This window comes from Triticum aestivum, chromosome 3D (genome assembly GCF_018294505.1).
Source record: "Triticum aestivum cultivar Chinese Spring chromosome 3D, IWGSC CS RefSeq v2.1, whole genome shotgun sequence".
Classification (NCBI taxonomy): Eukaryota; Viridiplantae; Streptophyta; class Magnoliopsida; order Poales; family Poaceae; genus Triticum; species Triticum aestivum.
In genome coordinates, this window is record NC_057802.1 from 51,803,976 (window position 1) to 51,821,003 (window position 17,028).

Genomic DNA, 17,028 nt, shown 5'->3' on the forward strand with positions numbered 1-17,028 from the left:
TATATTGTCAAGTAATTAAGCACATCAATTACAAGGAATTGAATTGCAGTTCAAAGAATGTCATTACGAACAAAATTGTGAAGGTGAACTACAAAGGTATGTTGCAAGGGACCAATATTGCCAATATATTTTCCAATGCAAAAACAATTTAATATGAAACCTACAGATAAATAGATAAAGCTACCTAAACAATTTGCTTTTGCATAATGAACGAAAGCTCCAAACTATATTGAAAAAGTGCATTGGTTACACATGGTATGTACATTTCAACAACTTATTCATAGACTATATATTAAGCTATATAGATACTAAACAGTAGGGTTATCAATATACAAGTTCATTGATATGTACATACAAATAAATGCTTTCCTTATAAATACATAATCTAAGCAATCAATCAACAAATAAGTGCTTTCCTTCATATATGCTAATGAAAATCCAAGATGGATTCTTAACATTCCTTGGATTAACCCAACACTTTTCTTTTGAGGCAATTTCCCCCACAATACTTAATGAAAAAAGATAGTGTATTTTTTTGCTAGGATGCTGCCTCGGAATATTCACTTCATAATTATACAATGATGACATCCCAGCTGCATATTTTTGTAAATCATCATAAGTAAGAGGAAAATCTCTGGCCAGGTTAATTTTATGAGGCTGGACAATAGGCCTGCCTACAACATTTGGTTTATAAAATTTTGTACAACAACAATATTTCAAGGCCATGTTCATGTTTTTGAGGCCACCCTTCTGCAAATGTATCCATATTTTCTTGTAAGTTCATTATAAAATTTGTACAAACTGAAACTTAAAGAGCCTTGGTATGCATTTAAAGGTTGAACAAATGGTGAAGCCTAACTCCTACATATAATTAAAATACCCTAACTCCAACATCTAATTAAAAACACTAACTCCTAGATCCACTGGATCATTGAATCACAAAGTTTACTTACATATATCATTGGATATAAATGAATCCAGTACAAATAACCCTAAATCATACATGTAATTAGAAAAATCCTAACTCTTACTTCTACTACATCACTCAGTCACACAATTTAATTACATTTATCACTGGCTATAAATGAATCCAATACAAAAAACCCTAACTAAACATCTAATTAAAAACACTAACTACTACATCTACTACATGATTCAATCACAGAATCTATATATAACTGGCTATAAATGAATCCAATACAACAAAACCCTAACTAAACATCTAATTAAAAAAACCTAACTACTACATCTACTGGATGATTCAATCACAGAATCTACATATCACTGGCTAAAATTGAATCCAATACAAAAAAAACATAACTAAACATCTAATTAAAAAACCCTAACTACTACATCTACTGAATGATTCAATCACAGAATCTACATATCACTGGCTAAAATTGAATCCAATAAAAAAACTAACTAAACATCTAATTAAAAAACCCATCTACTGGATGATTCAATCACAGAATCTATCCAAACTTCTTTGTACCCCATCCCTCAGTCCGGCTACTTCTAAACTAATCTAATAATCATATGTGGTCCACCATTCTTGCACGAATCAAATACATAAAACCCTATAATGCAGAGAAAACCCCCCATCCAACTAATCTAACCCTCCATCCAACTAATCTAAAGCAGAGAAAACCCTAGAATCTAAAAACTACCAACTAAAAGGGATAAGAAATTACCTTCTGCTCCACCTGCTCCTCGCCAGAGCCGGCCTCCACCTTGTGCGCCTCGCCAGAGCCCGCCTCAACCTTCTGTGCCTCGCCGGAGCTCGCCAGAGCGGGCGCATCTGGCTGGACTGCGCCACTCCAGCCCGCCTCCACCTTCTCCAGATCTGCAACATCTGCTGCACCGTGCTGGACGCCGGCACGTCCCCTCACAAATGTGCCCGCCGCAACCTGCTGCGCCATCTTCACCAGATCTGCGCCCCAATCGGGGCGCTCGCCTCCTGCGTCCGCCATGGCGATGGAGGTGATGGAGAGGATGCGGTTGGGGAGGGGGAGAGGGAGACGACGAGGTGGGAGAGAAGAGGGAGACGATGCGACGGGGGGAAATGGTGGGCGATGCGGCCGGGGGTGGTTCCCCTCGTCATTATAAGATGGGACAGTTTTGGCAACTTCCCATGACACGTGCTGCCCACGCGCGGGCGGTTGCATGCGAAAACGAATCACCGGCCGTATACGAATACGACTAAACGAATACGCATACGAACTAATCGGGTCGTGTACGAACCCCGCAAGGCTCCTCGACGGCTATACGCGGGGGCAACAAAGACGATCGTGCCTCTAGTTCTGAACCGTTTTTGGTTCATCCTGACCGTTCTTGTGTTTTTCCCCCTCACGTTCAGCCCAGGGGGGAGCACCGGAGCAGCAACGGCCAAAGCATTTGGGGAATGGCGTGCCTTTTATGCTTCCCAGGCGAGCGTAAGCTCCTTTTTTTTAGAATCAGCGTCTCTGTTGTAAACTATTCCTGGCAGCAACCATGCCGCCGCAGCCTGCGTCCTATTAGCATGGCAAGGTGCTACTGTGCTTGGGCCGTGTACTTCCGTTGGTAAGTCCTGAGGCCATGTTTCGGAGTGCACTTTTGGTATGAGTCTGTTTAGGACACATCTAGATGTGATATAGTTATGTCACATCTAAGCTGATGTCCACTCTGTTTATTGTCTATTTTTTTGTCCTATTTTTTTTGTTTCTTGTTGCTTCATTATATATTTGTGAGAGCTTAGATGTGACATCCTTAAAAAACATCTAGATGTGAATTAGACAAACTGTTCTGGTATATCCAGAGGTGAAATCTTGTCAATAGACATTTTAATTTGTCTATAAGATCAGTTGTGGCAAAGTTTGTTAGCAACCAAAAACATGCCCCCTTGGCACGGTGTTGTCATGGGATTGCTTTTAAGGTCCTGGTGTTTTTGTATTTTAGCTAAAAAATACTCCCTCCGCCCGAAAAAGTTTGTCACTTAAATGGATATATCTAGCACTTGTTAATTAAATGGATGTATCTAGCACCAAGTTAGTGCTAGATACATTCATTTTGAGGGATAAGTTTGGGACAAGCTTTTTCGGACGGAGAGAGTATTTAGGTATTTGGGGTTGCTTAATGAAAAGATTTTGAAAGGGCAGGACAATACAACTCAAAATATGTTCTCTAATCTTAGTGCTCGACAAACTTTTCTTCCTTGTGTGTCTCTGCATTCTTGTATGTTTTCTCTAATACCATTTTTTTAATCCATGAACATTTATTTTTAATTTTTGTGAACATTTTTCAAAAAATAAATATGCGAGCATTTTTAAATCCATGAATTTTTTTCAAATTCATCAATATTTACCAAATTTCACATTTTTTAAAAAAGCACAAAAATTCATATTTATGATTTTTATGAAATTAATGGGCGTTTACAAAATTCTTGAATATTTTTTCAAATTCACAAACATTTTTAAAAATCCACTAGAATTTCTAAATTTATGAACATTTTTAGAAATTCATGTTTTTTTTACATTTTTTTGTACGACTTTTCAAATTCTAGGATAACCGGATCTAATTTTTTTTCCCTGAATCGTGAGCGCTGGCGAGCTAGCGGTCTGTTTTTTCTAGCGTCCAGCAGAGACGAGCGAAACAAAACAACGAGCGGGAAAGGAACGAGCGAGCGACTGGGCCCGCCCTCCCGCCGCGTCACCCAGGAAGCCGCCTGCGCGCGACGAGCTGCAGCCCACCACTCGCCGGCGTCAGATCAGTGACGAGTTAATTGCACGAACCCATGCCGGTACTCGAACGTAACGAGCACATTGTTCTGAAAAAACCGTAATGAATCACATGCTTGCTTATACAGTAGAAAGGAAAAAAAAAACATAGCTTCCACGGTAATCTACAAGGATGCATCCAAATTGGCCCGCTGCTTGAGAGTTTTGTCAGCAAAACTAACATCTCAGTCTCACTTGTGACTTGTGAGCGCTGTTGCTCGCCACAAAAGCAAGTCAGTACTCAGCACCATCCAACCAGCCAGCATTTTGCATTTGCCAAAAAAAGAGAACCGTACTGTCGGACTCAGCACGACGTACACTATAGTAGCGAGTGTCAAAATCTCAGACCATCTGGAAATTTACAAAAATGTTTCGCATTCGAGAAAAACAACATAACTGATCCTTTTCTCCACGAGAACAATTGTTTTGCATCAAACTATAGATTTCTTCCAAGAGTATAGCTGCAATTGTTTGTTGTTGTTTTTGCTTGCCACGTGACATGTACTTCCCATGTCTGAAAATTTCAATGTTTATGTAAATATAAAGTTGCCAAACTTAAGTTGAGTTGTGCCACAATACCTTAGGCATATGTTTGGTCACAACTGCATATTTGGCTTGCCACATATTTTTTATCTAGATGGTCCAAATGGCACAAGCTCAATTTTTTTTGTGGCAACCTCAACTTGTCCAGAATTAGCTGTGGCAAAGTTTGTAGCACCAAACATGCCCCTTTGCACAATGTTGTTATGGACTTGCCGTTAAGTTCCTAGCGTTTTTGTGTCTTGGCTAAAAAATATTTAGGTATTTTTATGTCGCCTAAATAAACGGATTTCGGAAGCATACGAGAATACAACTCAAAACATGTTTCTTAATCTCCTGCCATGTCTCGAAAGCTCTTCAAAATCTTTTCACACACATTGGAGAGCTTTCTGTCGTTGTTTTAGTTTGTACTATATTGTATTTTGCATAAAAAGCATATGCGATATTTTGTACCTTCTTAGTAATTAGAGTTTTGGAGGCATTTTGAGAAAATACCTTCGCCTATTCTTGTATTCCTATACTTTGGAACATCTTCAATTTTTTGACACACATTGTTGCCTATCTTTGGACAACACCAATCGTTGCCATGCGGGGCAAGCCCCTAATCGTCCCCCTCGACGGTCGTCTAGTCACACTTAAATGCGAGGTCTATACTGTATGACCATCGTAGAAAAATTTACACGCAACATCTCCTCATGTTTATTCAGCATGATCGAAAACATGAGTAAATCCATAAGGCATATAAAAAACATGTAAAAAAATTACAATATCTCAATACGTCCTTTCAACAATTATTTTTAAGTATGGACATATCCCCATTGGTCGTAGCCACTGTAAAGGAAAAAAAATATCACACACATGCAACATAGTAAGCCAAAGTTTGCAACATCGCAAAAACACTTGTGCTACATAAACACAACATTCCTGTAATTGGTAGAGAACATCAAGAATCATCACATCTGTGTCTTTTCCCAAAACGAGCTTGTAATATGTCCAACGAAAATACACAACATGAGCTTTCCCATGACTTCATATATGAAAATGACATTGGAGAACTCCAATCGACCGAGTCAAAGAAGCAATGCAGGAGGAAGAACAACCGAGTAAAAGTAGGAGAGACGAAGGAGGATCTTTATGGGGACCACACAATGTGGGCACCAGAGCGACATGAAAGGATGTAGAGAAGAAGAGGAGGCAGTGGGGTATAAATCGAGAAGGATGAGAGGGTGTACAGCGGATGGGGGTGGGGCACTAGTAGGCCAAGGAATGCTACAATGGAGCAACGTGTCAAGTCGACCCAAGGTTGACGCAATCAACAAAGCAGATTGTATCATTTCCTTAACTCTTTTTTTTATACTTTCATTTTTTTCAAACGTTACAACACATGCCTCTACTAGTCCAAAGCAATTTGCATAAGTTGTGTTTTGTCCAACATGTCCAACACTTTAATAATAATAATAATAATATTTTGTAAATAAAGTAGACACACTTTAATGAGGCATAACAGTGATTAGAAACAAGTTTGAAAAATAAGAGGAAACGAATATAAAACAAACAAACAAAATAAATTATAATAGATCATGATTTTGGCTGATTTGGAAACAAGTAGGGTTTTTTCATAAATTTATTTCACACTGCATATGTCCAAATGAGTAGATGTAAGAAAAGTGGAGGGGGCAAATGTAATTGCCCCCACCTCCTATGTTTCTTTCTTCCCCAACGCCAGCGTTCCCCTTCCGCCGCAGCAGCAGCTTGTACGGTCGGACGAGCTTGCGAGGCAAGACACAACAGACGCCTCGCCCTCTGCCAATATATACGTTGTAACTGACATGCCCCTCACTTTAACCGCCCGATTTGACCTCCACTTCACCGAGACGCCCCTCGACCCACCCGCCACGGAACAAGAATGGAGGCTCGCTACCGCGGTCATGCCCATGTGCGAGGCCCTCCCGACTGTCGCTCTCCTCCACCCAACGCCGTTGCGCGAGCGCATGCCCTCCCCTCTTCACGTTGCCACTCGCCACTGCGCGAGCACGGGTTACTCATCCATCACCGCCACCGAGGGCCTCCATGCGTGCTCATTGCCGCTTCTCCCCCCTCCCGCAACCGCAACCTGTTCTCTATGATGGACATCACGCCGCACCGCTTGACCTTCCGCCCCTTCCACCTCACCGCCGCACACCTCCCGACCATCATGGGCGAAGCTAGATGAGTACATGGGTGTAAATATGAACACCCATTATTTCCTATTTAAAAAAGAGTATATAGGCTCATCTGTTAAACCATATGGTCTAGCAAATATATGATTAAAGTTGTACATGAGTGCTCCAAAAATGAGTATATCTGAAGCAATTCCTTACATACGATTAAATTTGTACTCTAGAATTTTTTACATATAGCTTTCCTAATCATATAGTACAACCACTATTACGAATATTTGTCAAATCATATGTTTTAGACATATATCTAACATAGATATGTATAAACCATATAATTTACACAAGTACCAAACACTATTTAGAAAAATCATTTTTGTTATAAAGTACAAATTGAATTCAGCGCAATACATGAGTATTTTTCAATAATATATATTACAAATATATAATAAATAAATAATACAACTAATTTTTAACTTTGTTATGTTGTTAAGTATGCCACATAAGTAATAAAACTATAATTCTTAAGACGAAAGTATGATAAGTATAAAATTTTAGTATAAAATATATCAAGAGGAGCGGGCCGATCGATAAGACTGAAATTGGTGACTTAATAAAAATAAAATTGGACTTATGTACACTTAAAATTAAAATTTTGGCTCCGCCACTGCGCGTCGGCCCAGCCCTCGCTGCCACGCGTCTCCTGCCTTCTCTCCACATCCGCAACTTCGAAGCTCACACCACGCTCCTCATCACTTCTCTCTGCAGTCGCCGCTTCAGGGCGCTCGCCACGCACCCCCCTCCCCCGCTCTGGGTCTAGGTTCCCAGGGTGCCCAGTCGGTACACGGGCACAGGCGCGCGCGTCCCCGTCCTGAGGGCAGGCAGCTTGCTGGGCTACGTGAGCGGTGGCGATCTTCCAGCTGTTGGGACCGTCTTCCACGGGCCAGCGAACTGGGAGGTTGTCTTCGCCCTGCTTCTCACGCGTCGCCGCCTCATCCGCGCCCCTCTCCACCTCCGCCCATCTGACGCGGACCTACAGGTCGTTGACGGCGCGGTGGTGCGTCTTCCAGCACCAGCACCAGCACCGGCATGGGAGGCCGTAGCTCGAGGGCGTCCTCTCTGCCGAGTAGGGTGGCGGGGGTGTTCTATAACACCCCTATGTAATGAGCTACAGTAACCTCTTTTATTAAGCTAAGTCTTTTTCTAAACAGTGCTTGATCATCTTTGTCTCATATCTTATTTCAAATTCCATTTTAAAATCAAATTTAAATCATAAGTGAAATTGAGAAATTCACAAACATGATAACTAAAATGTTCATAATGTGGCAAATAATCCATAGATACTGTTGGTGGAGAAACCAACATTTTATAAAATGGTTTAATGCCCTAAAATAATTAAAACAGGGGCCAAAATAATAATTTAAATGCTTTTTAAATTATAAAATTTCCAAACTAATTTATTTAATTGCCAAACTTTTTGAGCAGTGGCCTAATTTATAACACTAATTTAGGTACAAGTTTTATATTTTATAAAACTAAAATACTTTTGTTTTAAAAAGAAAACAGAAAACAAATAAAAGAAAAGCAAAAATAAAAGGAAAGGAAAAAGGCCCCCTATTCCCACAGAGTACGAGAAGTGCAAGTTCTGTGATGCTCTCGATCGGGCAGAGTAGAAGAAGGCGGTGCTAGGAGAACCGCCACGACGCCCGCTTCTATGTCGTGCTTTTGCCAGGGTGTCATCTATTTAGTTTGTCAATTTGTATGGCTAATGTCATGTTGAACATCTAGTGTTTTTAAGTAACATTTTTGCTAAGTCTCAATCGACTGAGACTTGGTTATGTCTCAGCCAATGTTATATTCTTGCGTGGAGATCCGTGCATTTTCTTTCTTTCTTTTTGTCTTATATACTATGTCACTTGATTGAGACTTGACTAAGTCTCAGTCGACGGAGAAATAGCCACACCCTTTGAGTAATGCTAGATTCACATGTATTACAGAGTTTACAGATTGATGTTAGTTGGACTTTTCTGATTGGGTTAGGAAGGGTGGAGGGGCCCACACTCATGAGCGACGAGTTAATTAGTGTGAAGGGAGTCCGTAAAAGTCCGTAGTTTTCCATTGATGTAGGATTATCGAGTTTTTTTTTTCTAGCTACATCGAACATCTATCTAGTAGTTTACAATGAAGATAGGGGAAAATTGAGTGCTAGCGTTGGATGACCAGTTTTAGGGAGTGTTGCTGAGCTCGGTGCAATTTCCATTCATAAGATCAATGTGTTCCTGACTTCGTGTGCCATGATTCGCCTCCGCTTTCTCACGTGCATGCCTTCCTTTTCCCTCGTGCACACATGATTCCCCATGGTTGATCCAGAGGTAAAGCAGATCCTACCATCATTAACGCAATATTAGCAAAAGCCTTAAGACACGCACACACGCCGTGGGTTAACCGACCGATGATGTTTCTAATACTCCTACACACACAACAAAAGCCATCTTTATCGAGCTTTTTACCGCCAAAAGCCACAATGGCGCACGCTCTCTTTCTTTTCCTCAAACACCTTTCTTGCTACTAAGCTCAGACCATCCAACATGAGGGAGACCATGAGTCCATGACATTCCTCATCGGCGTCCCCGTGCCAGCCATGCCAGTGGCCATGGATCGCATGCTCCTCCTCGCCGCCTTCCTCCTCCTCTCGTCGACTTGCACGACGACGACCGTGTCCGCGGGAACCGGCGACGACGCGGGGGCGCTCCTCCGCTTCAAGGCGTCCGTCCACAAGGACCCTAGGGGCGTGCTCTCGTCTTGGCAATGGCAGCAGCAGCAGCAGCCAGGGACGCCGGGCGGTGGTGGTAGTGGTAATGGCACGTGGTGCAGGTGGTACGGAGTGACGTGCGACGACGAGGGGCGGGTGGAGCGGCTCGACCTCGCCGGCTGCGGCCTCTCCGGGCGCGCCTCGTTTGCAGCGCTGGCCTCCATTGACACGCTGCGCCACCTCAACCTCTCCGGCAACGCCCAGCTCCGCGCCGACGCCGCTGGGGACATTCCCATGCTCCCCCGTGCGCTGCAGACGCTCGACCTGTCCGACGGCGGCCTCGCCGGCGGCCTCCCCGACGACATGCAGCTGGCGCACTACTACCCCAACCTCACCGACGTCCGCCTCGCGCGGAACAACCTCACCGGCGCTCTCCCTCTTAAGCTACTGGCGCCTAGCACGATCCAGGTGTTCGACGTCGCCGGGAACAACATGTCCGGGGACGTCTCCAGCGCGTCGTTTCCCGACACGCTGGTCCTGCTCGACCTCTCCGCCAACCGTTTCACCGGCACGATCCCGCCGTCCTTCTCCGGCTGCCCCGGCCTCAAGACGCTCAACGTGTCGTACAACGCCCTCGCCGGCGCGATTCCAGAGTCGATCGGCGACATCGCTGGCCTCGAGGTGCTCGACGTCTCGGAGAACCGCCTCACCGGCGCCATCCCACGCAGCCTCGCCGCGTGCTCGTCGCTGCGGATCCTCAGAGTCTCGAGCAACAACATCTCCGGCTCTATCCCGGAGTCCCTGTCGTCGTGCCGCGCGCTCCAGCTGCTCGACGCGGCCAACAACAACATCTCCGGCGTGATCCCGGCCGCGGTGCTCGGGAACCTCACGAAGATGGAGATCCTGCTTCTCAGCAACAACTTCATCTCGGGATCGCTCCCGAGCACCATCTCTGCCTGCAACAACCTCAGGGTCGCCGACTTCAGCAGCAACAAGATCGGCGGTGCGCTGCCCGCCGAGCTCTGCACGCGCGGCGCGGCGCTGGAGGAGCTCCGGATGCCGGACAACCTCCTCACCGGCGCGATCCCTCCCGGTCTGGCCAACTGCTCGCGCCTGCGGGTGATCGACTTCAGCATCAATTACCTGCGCGGCCCGATCCCGGCGGAGCTCGGCATGCTCCGTGCCCTGGAGCAGCTCGTGACGTGGCTCAACCAGCTAGAAGGCCAGATCCCCGCGGAGCTCGGGAAATGCCGGAGCCTCCGCACGCTCATCCTCAACAACAACTTCATCGGCGGCGACATCCCCGTCGAGCTCTTCAACTGCACCGGCCTCGAGTGGATTTCGCTGACGAGCAACCGGATCAGCGGCACGATCAGGCCGGAGTTCGGCCGGCTGTCCCGGCTCGCCGTGCTGCAGCTGGCGAACAATAGCCTCGTGGGCGACATCCCCAAGGAGCTCGGCAACTGCAGCAGCCTGATGTGGCTGGACCTCAACAGCAACAGACTCACCGGCGTGATCCCGCACCGCCTCGGCCGGCAGCTCGGGGCGACGCCGCTGAGCGGCATCCTGTCAGGCAACACGCTGGCGTTCGTCCGCAACGCTGGGAACGCGTGCAAGGGCGTGGGTGGGCTGCTGGAGTTCGCCGGCATCCGGCCGGAGCGGCTGCTGCAGGTGCCCACCCTCAGGAGCTGCGACTTCACGCGGCTCTACTCCGGCGCGGCGGTGAGCGGGTGGACGCGGTACCAGACGCTGGAGTACCTGGATCTCTCGTACAACAGCCTCGTCGGCGCCATCCCGGAGGAGCTGGGCGACATGGTGCTGCTCCAGGTGCTCGACCTGGCGAGGAACAACCTCAGCGGCGAGATCCCGGCGTCGCTCGGCCGCCTCCACGACCTCGGCGTGTTCGACGTGTCGCACAACCGGCTGCAGGGCAGCATCCCGGACTCCTTCTCCAACCTCTCCTTCCTCGTGCAGATCGACGTCTCCGACAACGACCTCGCCGGCGAGATACCGCAGCGCGGGCAGCTCAGCACGCTGCCGGCGAGCCAGTACGCCGACAACCCTGGCCTATGCGGCATGCCGCTGGTGCCGTGCAGCGACCGGCTGCCGAGGGCGAGCATCGCAGCCTCCTCCGGCGCCGCAGCTGAAAGTAGTAACGCCAGGTGGCCTCTGCCGAGGGCGGCGTGGGCGAACGCCGTGCTCCTGGCCGTGATGGTCACCGCCGGGCTGGCGTGCGCGGTGACGATCTGGGCGGTGGCGGTGCGCGTGCGGCGGCGGGAGGTGCGGGAGGCGCGGATGCTGAGCAGCCTGCAGGACGGGACGCGGACGGCGACGACGTGGAAGCTGGGCAAGGCGGAGAAGGAGGCGCTGAGCATCAACGTGGCCACCTTCCAGCGGCAGCTCCGGAAGATCACCTTCACGCAGCTGATCGAGGCCACCAACGGCTTCTCGGCCGCCAGCCTGATCGGCTCCGGCGGGTTCGGGGAGGTGTTCAAGGCGACGCTCAAGGACGGCTCCACCGTGGCCATCAAGAAGCTGATCCCGCTGAGCCACCAGGGCGACCGCGAGTTCATGGCGGAGATGGAGACGCTGGGCAAGATCAAGCACCGGAACCTCGTGCCCCTGCTGGGCTACTGCAAGATCGGCGAGGAGCGGCTGCTGGTGTACGAGTACATGACCCACGGCAGCCTGGAGGACATGCTCCACCTCCCGGCCGACGGCGCGCCGGCGCTGACGTGGGAGAGGAGGAAGACGGTGGCGCGCGGGGCGGCCAAGGGGCTCTGCTTCCTGCACCACAACTGCATCCCGCACATCATCCACCGCGACATGAAGTCCAGCAACGTGCTCCTCGACGGCATGATGGAGGCCCGCGTCGCCGACTTCGGCATGGCCAGGCTCATCAGCGCGCTGGACACGCACCTCAGCGTCAGCACCCTCGCCGGGACCCCCGGGTACGTGCCGCCGGAGTACTACCAGAGCTTCCGCTGCACCGCCAAGGGCGACGTCTACTCCCTCGGCGTGGTGCTGCTGGAGCTGCTCACCGGGCGGCGGCCCACCGACAAGGAGGACTTCGGCGACACCAACCTCGTCGGCTGGGTCAAGATGAAGGTCAGGGAGGGCGCCGGGAAGGAGGTCGTGGACCCGGAGCTCGTCGCGGCCGCGGCCGGCGACGAGGAGACGGAGATGATGAGGTTCCTGGAGATGGCGCTGCAGTGCGTGGACGACTTCCCGTCGAAGCGGCCCAACATGCTGCACGTGGTCGCCGTGCTCAGAGAGATCGACGCGCCGTCGTCGCAGCCTCCATTACCGGCGGCAGGTGCGTGCAATGGTCATGGCCAGGACGCGTAGTAACGAGGCCTCCATGGTTTTTTGTGTTGTAATTGCTGCTTGTATGTGTTGCAATATGGTGTATACAATTGTTGTATGTACGTAGCTTTTTGCCCTTGTGTTGGACTAATAATAAAGCAGTGTGTTGCTGTTGCATATAGCCACCTGTCGCGTCATGGTTTGTCCCTGGATACTGAAGAAAACCCAACCCTTTGCAAGACAATTTTCGATTGGTTGCTACACATTTGTGTGTCATTTTGATCCTTGTGGTTGATAATGTGCTTAATGAAGTGACAATGACAGATGTCAGATGGGTGACACGCCCCACTCCCGGGTAATAGGAAGCATCACCTACTGTGACTATCTTCCTTTTTGCTACGAGTGAAAAAAAAAACTTTGCGTCGGTCGATCCCGATTCCTCCATAGGAAAGCCGAAAGTGCAGCCACAAAGTATGAGACGGGGACATCACCTCCCGCGTGAGTACGAGCCAATAACAAGTGGGAGACGGGGAGCAAGTCAGAGGCTTGACGGTTCAGGTTACGGGGTGGGGGTCGTCGCTGTCGCTGAAGAAGGGGGGTTGAAGAAGTGGGAGACGGGTTTAGAGAGATGACTGGGACGGCGGCGGCGCGGCGGAGGTTGTGGCTCCGGCAGGCCAGGGCGGCGAGGAGCAGTGGCTTGACCAGGATTTTTGGGAGGAAGAAGATCAATGTGGGTTGAAACTTAAAAGAAAATCGGGAGTGTCTATTTACCACTCACCTAAAAAAATTGTGTCGGTCGAAATTATAGTCCGTTGGATCACCATCCAACAGCCATGATCAAGTGCTACTTTTCATCTTCAACCTCCATTCTCTTCTTCCTCCCGCGCCTCCAACCTTCCCCATCACATTCGCCTGCCTCCATCCCCAAGGTCGGCGGGCGTTGCCGTGCGCTGCCCCGCCCTCCCCTCAACATCCCCCGACCGTCACGACTATCCCTTTAAGTCCCTCTTTCTCCAACAACGCCGACGGCCCCACACACCTGTCAACCTGCTCCCTCGCATTTGCAGCTCGTTGTCGCTTGCAGTGTTGTCTCCGTCTCCAGCAAGGTCTTGGTTCAGCCACGCTGGGTCGACGTTCATTGCTGCCGCTCCTCACAATGTCCTCGCCTTTTGTCTCGCCAGAAATCAACTGACCAGTTAGAAAAAAGTAGGTACCTGACGTTTAACAAAACTGAAATAAATCAGGTAATTACAGCTTATGTGGTCCGGTATCCTTGTGGTTTGCTTTGAATAGTTTGAGACTAGTTGCCCTCAGTCAGGGGTAAAGAGGGTCAGAGTGAAGCGAAGGAATGATGGCTAAAAAGGCTTGACGACAGGTCACAAGCTAAATAAAGTTAATTTTTGATGCGGATGATGATGATATGAACAACTCGAATAAGAAAATGTAACTAGCACCTACTGACAGAGATCAAAAGCACACTTTCAATCGATGGTAATGATGCTGCCACTTGTGCTGCTTCCATGGTAATTTCAGCACAACGAACGGGAACAACTCACAGCAGCCAAGAGCCAAGGCACTTGGTTGGTACTTGTTCATAATGATCAGGTCAGTGTTAACAACAGAAGGTATGAAAAGTACTCTCTTCAGTACTAAGTTAGCAGGAACTGCTAACATGTTTGTTAACTGCGAGATTGTCCGTTGAATGCTCTCAAAACTGTCCACAAAATGTCAGCAACTGGTACTTCTGAAAGAAAAAAAAAACAAAGTGCTTTTTTTTTGGAGAATCACTAGCATTAGGTAAACCTCAACCTCACATAGAAGGCGCCAATAGGACCCAAAAATCCAACAGCACCACAAACTCCACTATAATTTTTTTTAAACTTTTGACATGCCAAACCAGGAACAGAACAGCAGCATACATGTTTAAGCAACAGACGCCAAGGGCCTGGTATACGAAACACACAACATATATGCACATATAATGGCCCAAGGGGCTCCAGGGAGGGGCTGTCGAGGACTTCATGCAGGTCACAGGTGCAACAGACGAGGAGGCAGCGACAGAGAACCGCACGGCAGAGCGAGTTCCCAATGCCAGAGAAGATGATGGACCAGCCTCAAACAAGTCCCTGCCGGAAGCAGCTAGCTCAAGGTAGCAGGCGACTGTCTGCTGTCAAATTGGCATGTGACTGAACATGTATATAATAGCATTATGAGTTGAAACAGGTTCACTGCACAGTCCATTCTACAATTGTTTTTTAAACATGGAGCAATAATGGTATCGGTAAAGGTTTAATGATCTTTTGTTAAATCATGAGGAGGTCAAACTTCAAAGTGCCAATGAGATGGAACTTTGCTGAATTTGAGAAGTTCCAGAGTTGCCAAATGAAAGGAACCTGCACTGGGCAGAAACTTACACACTAGAACTAAACCATCAAAAGAACTAGCAATTTGAAGCATCACCAAAGGCGATACTGCAGAGCACAAACTGATACACATCCAGTGATGAAACCCAGATGGTTACAAAGCAAAGCATGTCATGAACACCGGCGGACTTGTTAATGAACCATTCTTAGTTGTTCTCACAATGTTTTCTGACACAAGTAGTATCGTGACAAGCCATCCACCTCAAATGTAGAATTGTAACACGCGACTCACAAAAACTGTGTTAGTAACAGTATCTAAGCATAGTGAAATGTCATATAACCTTTTCTAGCTATGGTATCCAGGAAGCTTCAAACTGGCCACAAAATATTAAACATTGGAATCGACCTCAGTCAGAGCCCACATCAACACCCCTTTTGGATAAGAATTCCTTTGCCTCCACAATATCCTGCATAGTAGGTCGAGCACAAATAATTAGAAATGGGAACAAAGCAAAGATGTAATTATACAGAAAATTTAAAGTTTCAAAATCAGGTGGCTTGGTTTTATTTGTAGTGGCCATTATGAAAAGCCATACAATCATACACATAAGGGACAAAGAAACTTATGATCCCTTCTGCATAATACCTTGAATCTCATTATGCCAGCAGAAAACCAAAATAAAAGAGTGTAAAATATACAATGCACAAGTGTATATTAAGCTGAGAATACCTAGGATGTAAATTCTAGCGATTATTAGTTCTCAGCATGGCAATGAGACTGCATAGACAAAAAGAGAGAGAGAGAGAGAGAGAGAATTAGGTTACTAGGACTACATCCACTACCTGCTGTAGTAGTATGGCTTCTCGAGGACAAGTGGGAAAGAACATCAGCCCATACCCAACCATGAAAAGGCCGTAGCATCCAAGCGCCACTACCAAGTAGATGGGAAGCTACAAGAACAGAAGTCACAAGCAACCATCTTAATCGAAAGACAGTGTCTTAACTGCAATAAATTAGCAAGTGAAAAATTGATGGCACTCACCAGCCAAGTATAACTGCGAGGAACTGTCGAGGTTTCAAGGAGCGCAACCCAGACGGCCGAGATCGCCGACAGCACTGCGATGATCTTGAATATGTGCTTCATCTAGGAAATGCAGCGTTCGTCTGCCATCAATCAAAAGGGCGAATTAGAGCCTAAAATGCAGAGCGAAAAAATCAAACTAGAATTTGTAAACATTTGCTCCAGCAAGCATTATCAAAAACACCTATCAACTAAAATCCTTTAACATGTAAACTTGAACATGCACTGTCAAAACCATGCAGCAAGTACTCATCAAGAAATAGTCATCATTATATTCTCACAATATGCAATCTAAAGCCAGTACTCATCCAATACAGAAATCAGGGAGAACATTTGAACAAGTAGAGGATGCAAGAGGAAGGAGGGAGGGAGGGAGGGAGGTGGGGATGAGGGAAGGAGGAGGAAGGAGAGGTGGCTACCTTCCTATGGACTGGTCGCCGGCGTTGCCGGGCGGGAGCGGCTGCTCCAGGGAGGGAGGCGCTGCTGTGCTCCTGTACCGGAGGCGGGGCAGCGGAGGCTTCGGCTGGCTGGGCAGGCCGCAGCGGAGGGCCGGCAGTAGTGGCGGCGGGCCGGCGGCGGCCTAGGACCCGGCCTTTTTGTGTGACGCCTGACACGAAGGCGCCACACTACACTGTGCAACGCCTCACATATAGGCGCTACACGCCTGGCCAGCGTCGCATCCGTGTGATCCGAAAATTACTAAGTCAGTGTGCAGCGCCTAGCTTCTAGGCGTTGCACTAGTGATTGCTTTATTTTGTAGTGCAACCACTAGTGCAGCGCCTGAGAGCTAGGCGCCACACTATACAGTGCAGCGCCTAGCTCTTAGGCTCTGCACAATGACTTAACAATTTTTAGGCAGTCTGGGGTGCAACGCTGGCCAGGCGTGTAGCGCCTATCTATGAGGCGTTGCACAGTGTAGTGTGGCGCCTTCATGTCGGGCGTCACACAAAAAATTCAGCCACGTGAAATAGTTTCACGGACAGTTTATTCTGTGGTTTGATTTTGTTCATAGGTCAAATTTGTCAAATTTGCCGAACCCTAGAGACGTCCTCAGTTGGATCGGCGGACTGTAATGTA

General features: G+C 47.8%; 2 protein-coding genes across 2 annotated transcripts; one reads left to right on the forward strand and one right to left on the reverse strand.

Annotated features, from left to right (window-relative positions):
* The first annotated feature begins 9,004 nt into the window (after positions 1-9,004).
* LOC123077333 (brassinosteroid LRR receptor kinase BRL2-like) lies at positions 9,005-12,737 on the forward strand. The gene has a single exon (XM_044499606.1). It carries the CDS (start codon positions 9,057-9,059, stop codon positions 12,546-12,548), a length of 3,492 nt encoding a protein of 1,163 aa, XP_044355541.1. The 5' UTR covers positions 9,005-9,056; the 3' UTR covers positions 12,549-12,737.
* Positions 12,738-15,040: 2,303 nt separating this feature from the next.
* On the reverse strand, positions 15,041-16,517 carry LOC123074086 (dolichol-phosphate mannose synthase subunit 3). The gene is made up of 4 exons (XM_044497029.1): positions 16,371-16,517; positions 15,913-16,034; positions 15,713-15,820; positions 15,041-15,336 (listed from the first exon to the last, which is right to left on the reverse strand). The coding sequence occupies exons 2-4, from the start codon at positions 16,012-16,014 to the stop codon at positions 15,277-15,279; spliced, it is 270 nt and encodes an 89-aa protein (XP_044352964.1). The 5' UTR covers positions 16,015-16,034; positions 16,371-16,517; the 3' UTR covers positions 15,041-15,276.
* Positions 16,518-17,028: the final 511 nt, after the last annotated feature.

Bases quoted from the DNA above. Each gene is read 5' to 3' on its own strand.
- LOC123077333 (XM_044499606.1), top strand. From the start codon at position 9,057: ATGACATTCCTCATCGGCGTCCCCGTGCCAGCCATGCCAGTGGCCATG.
- LOC123074086 (XM_044497029.1), bottom strand. From the start codon at position 16,014: ATGAAGCACATATTCAAGATCATCGCAGTGCTGTCGGCGATCTCGGCC. The intron at 15,821-15,912 runs GTGAGTGCCATC...CTGTTCTTGTAG, and splicing joins CTCGCAGTTATACTTGGCTG to CTTCCCATCTACTTGGTAGT. The intron at 15,337-15,712 runs GTAGTGGATGTA...CCTACTATGCAG, and splicing joins AAGCCATACTACTACAGCAG to GATATTGTGGAGGCAAAGGA.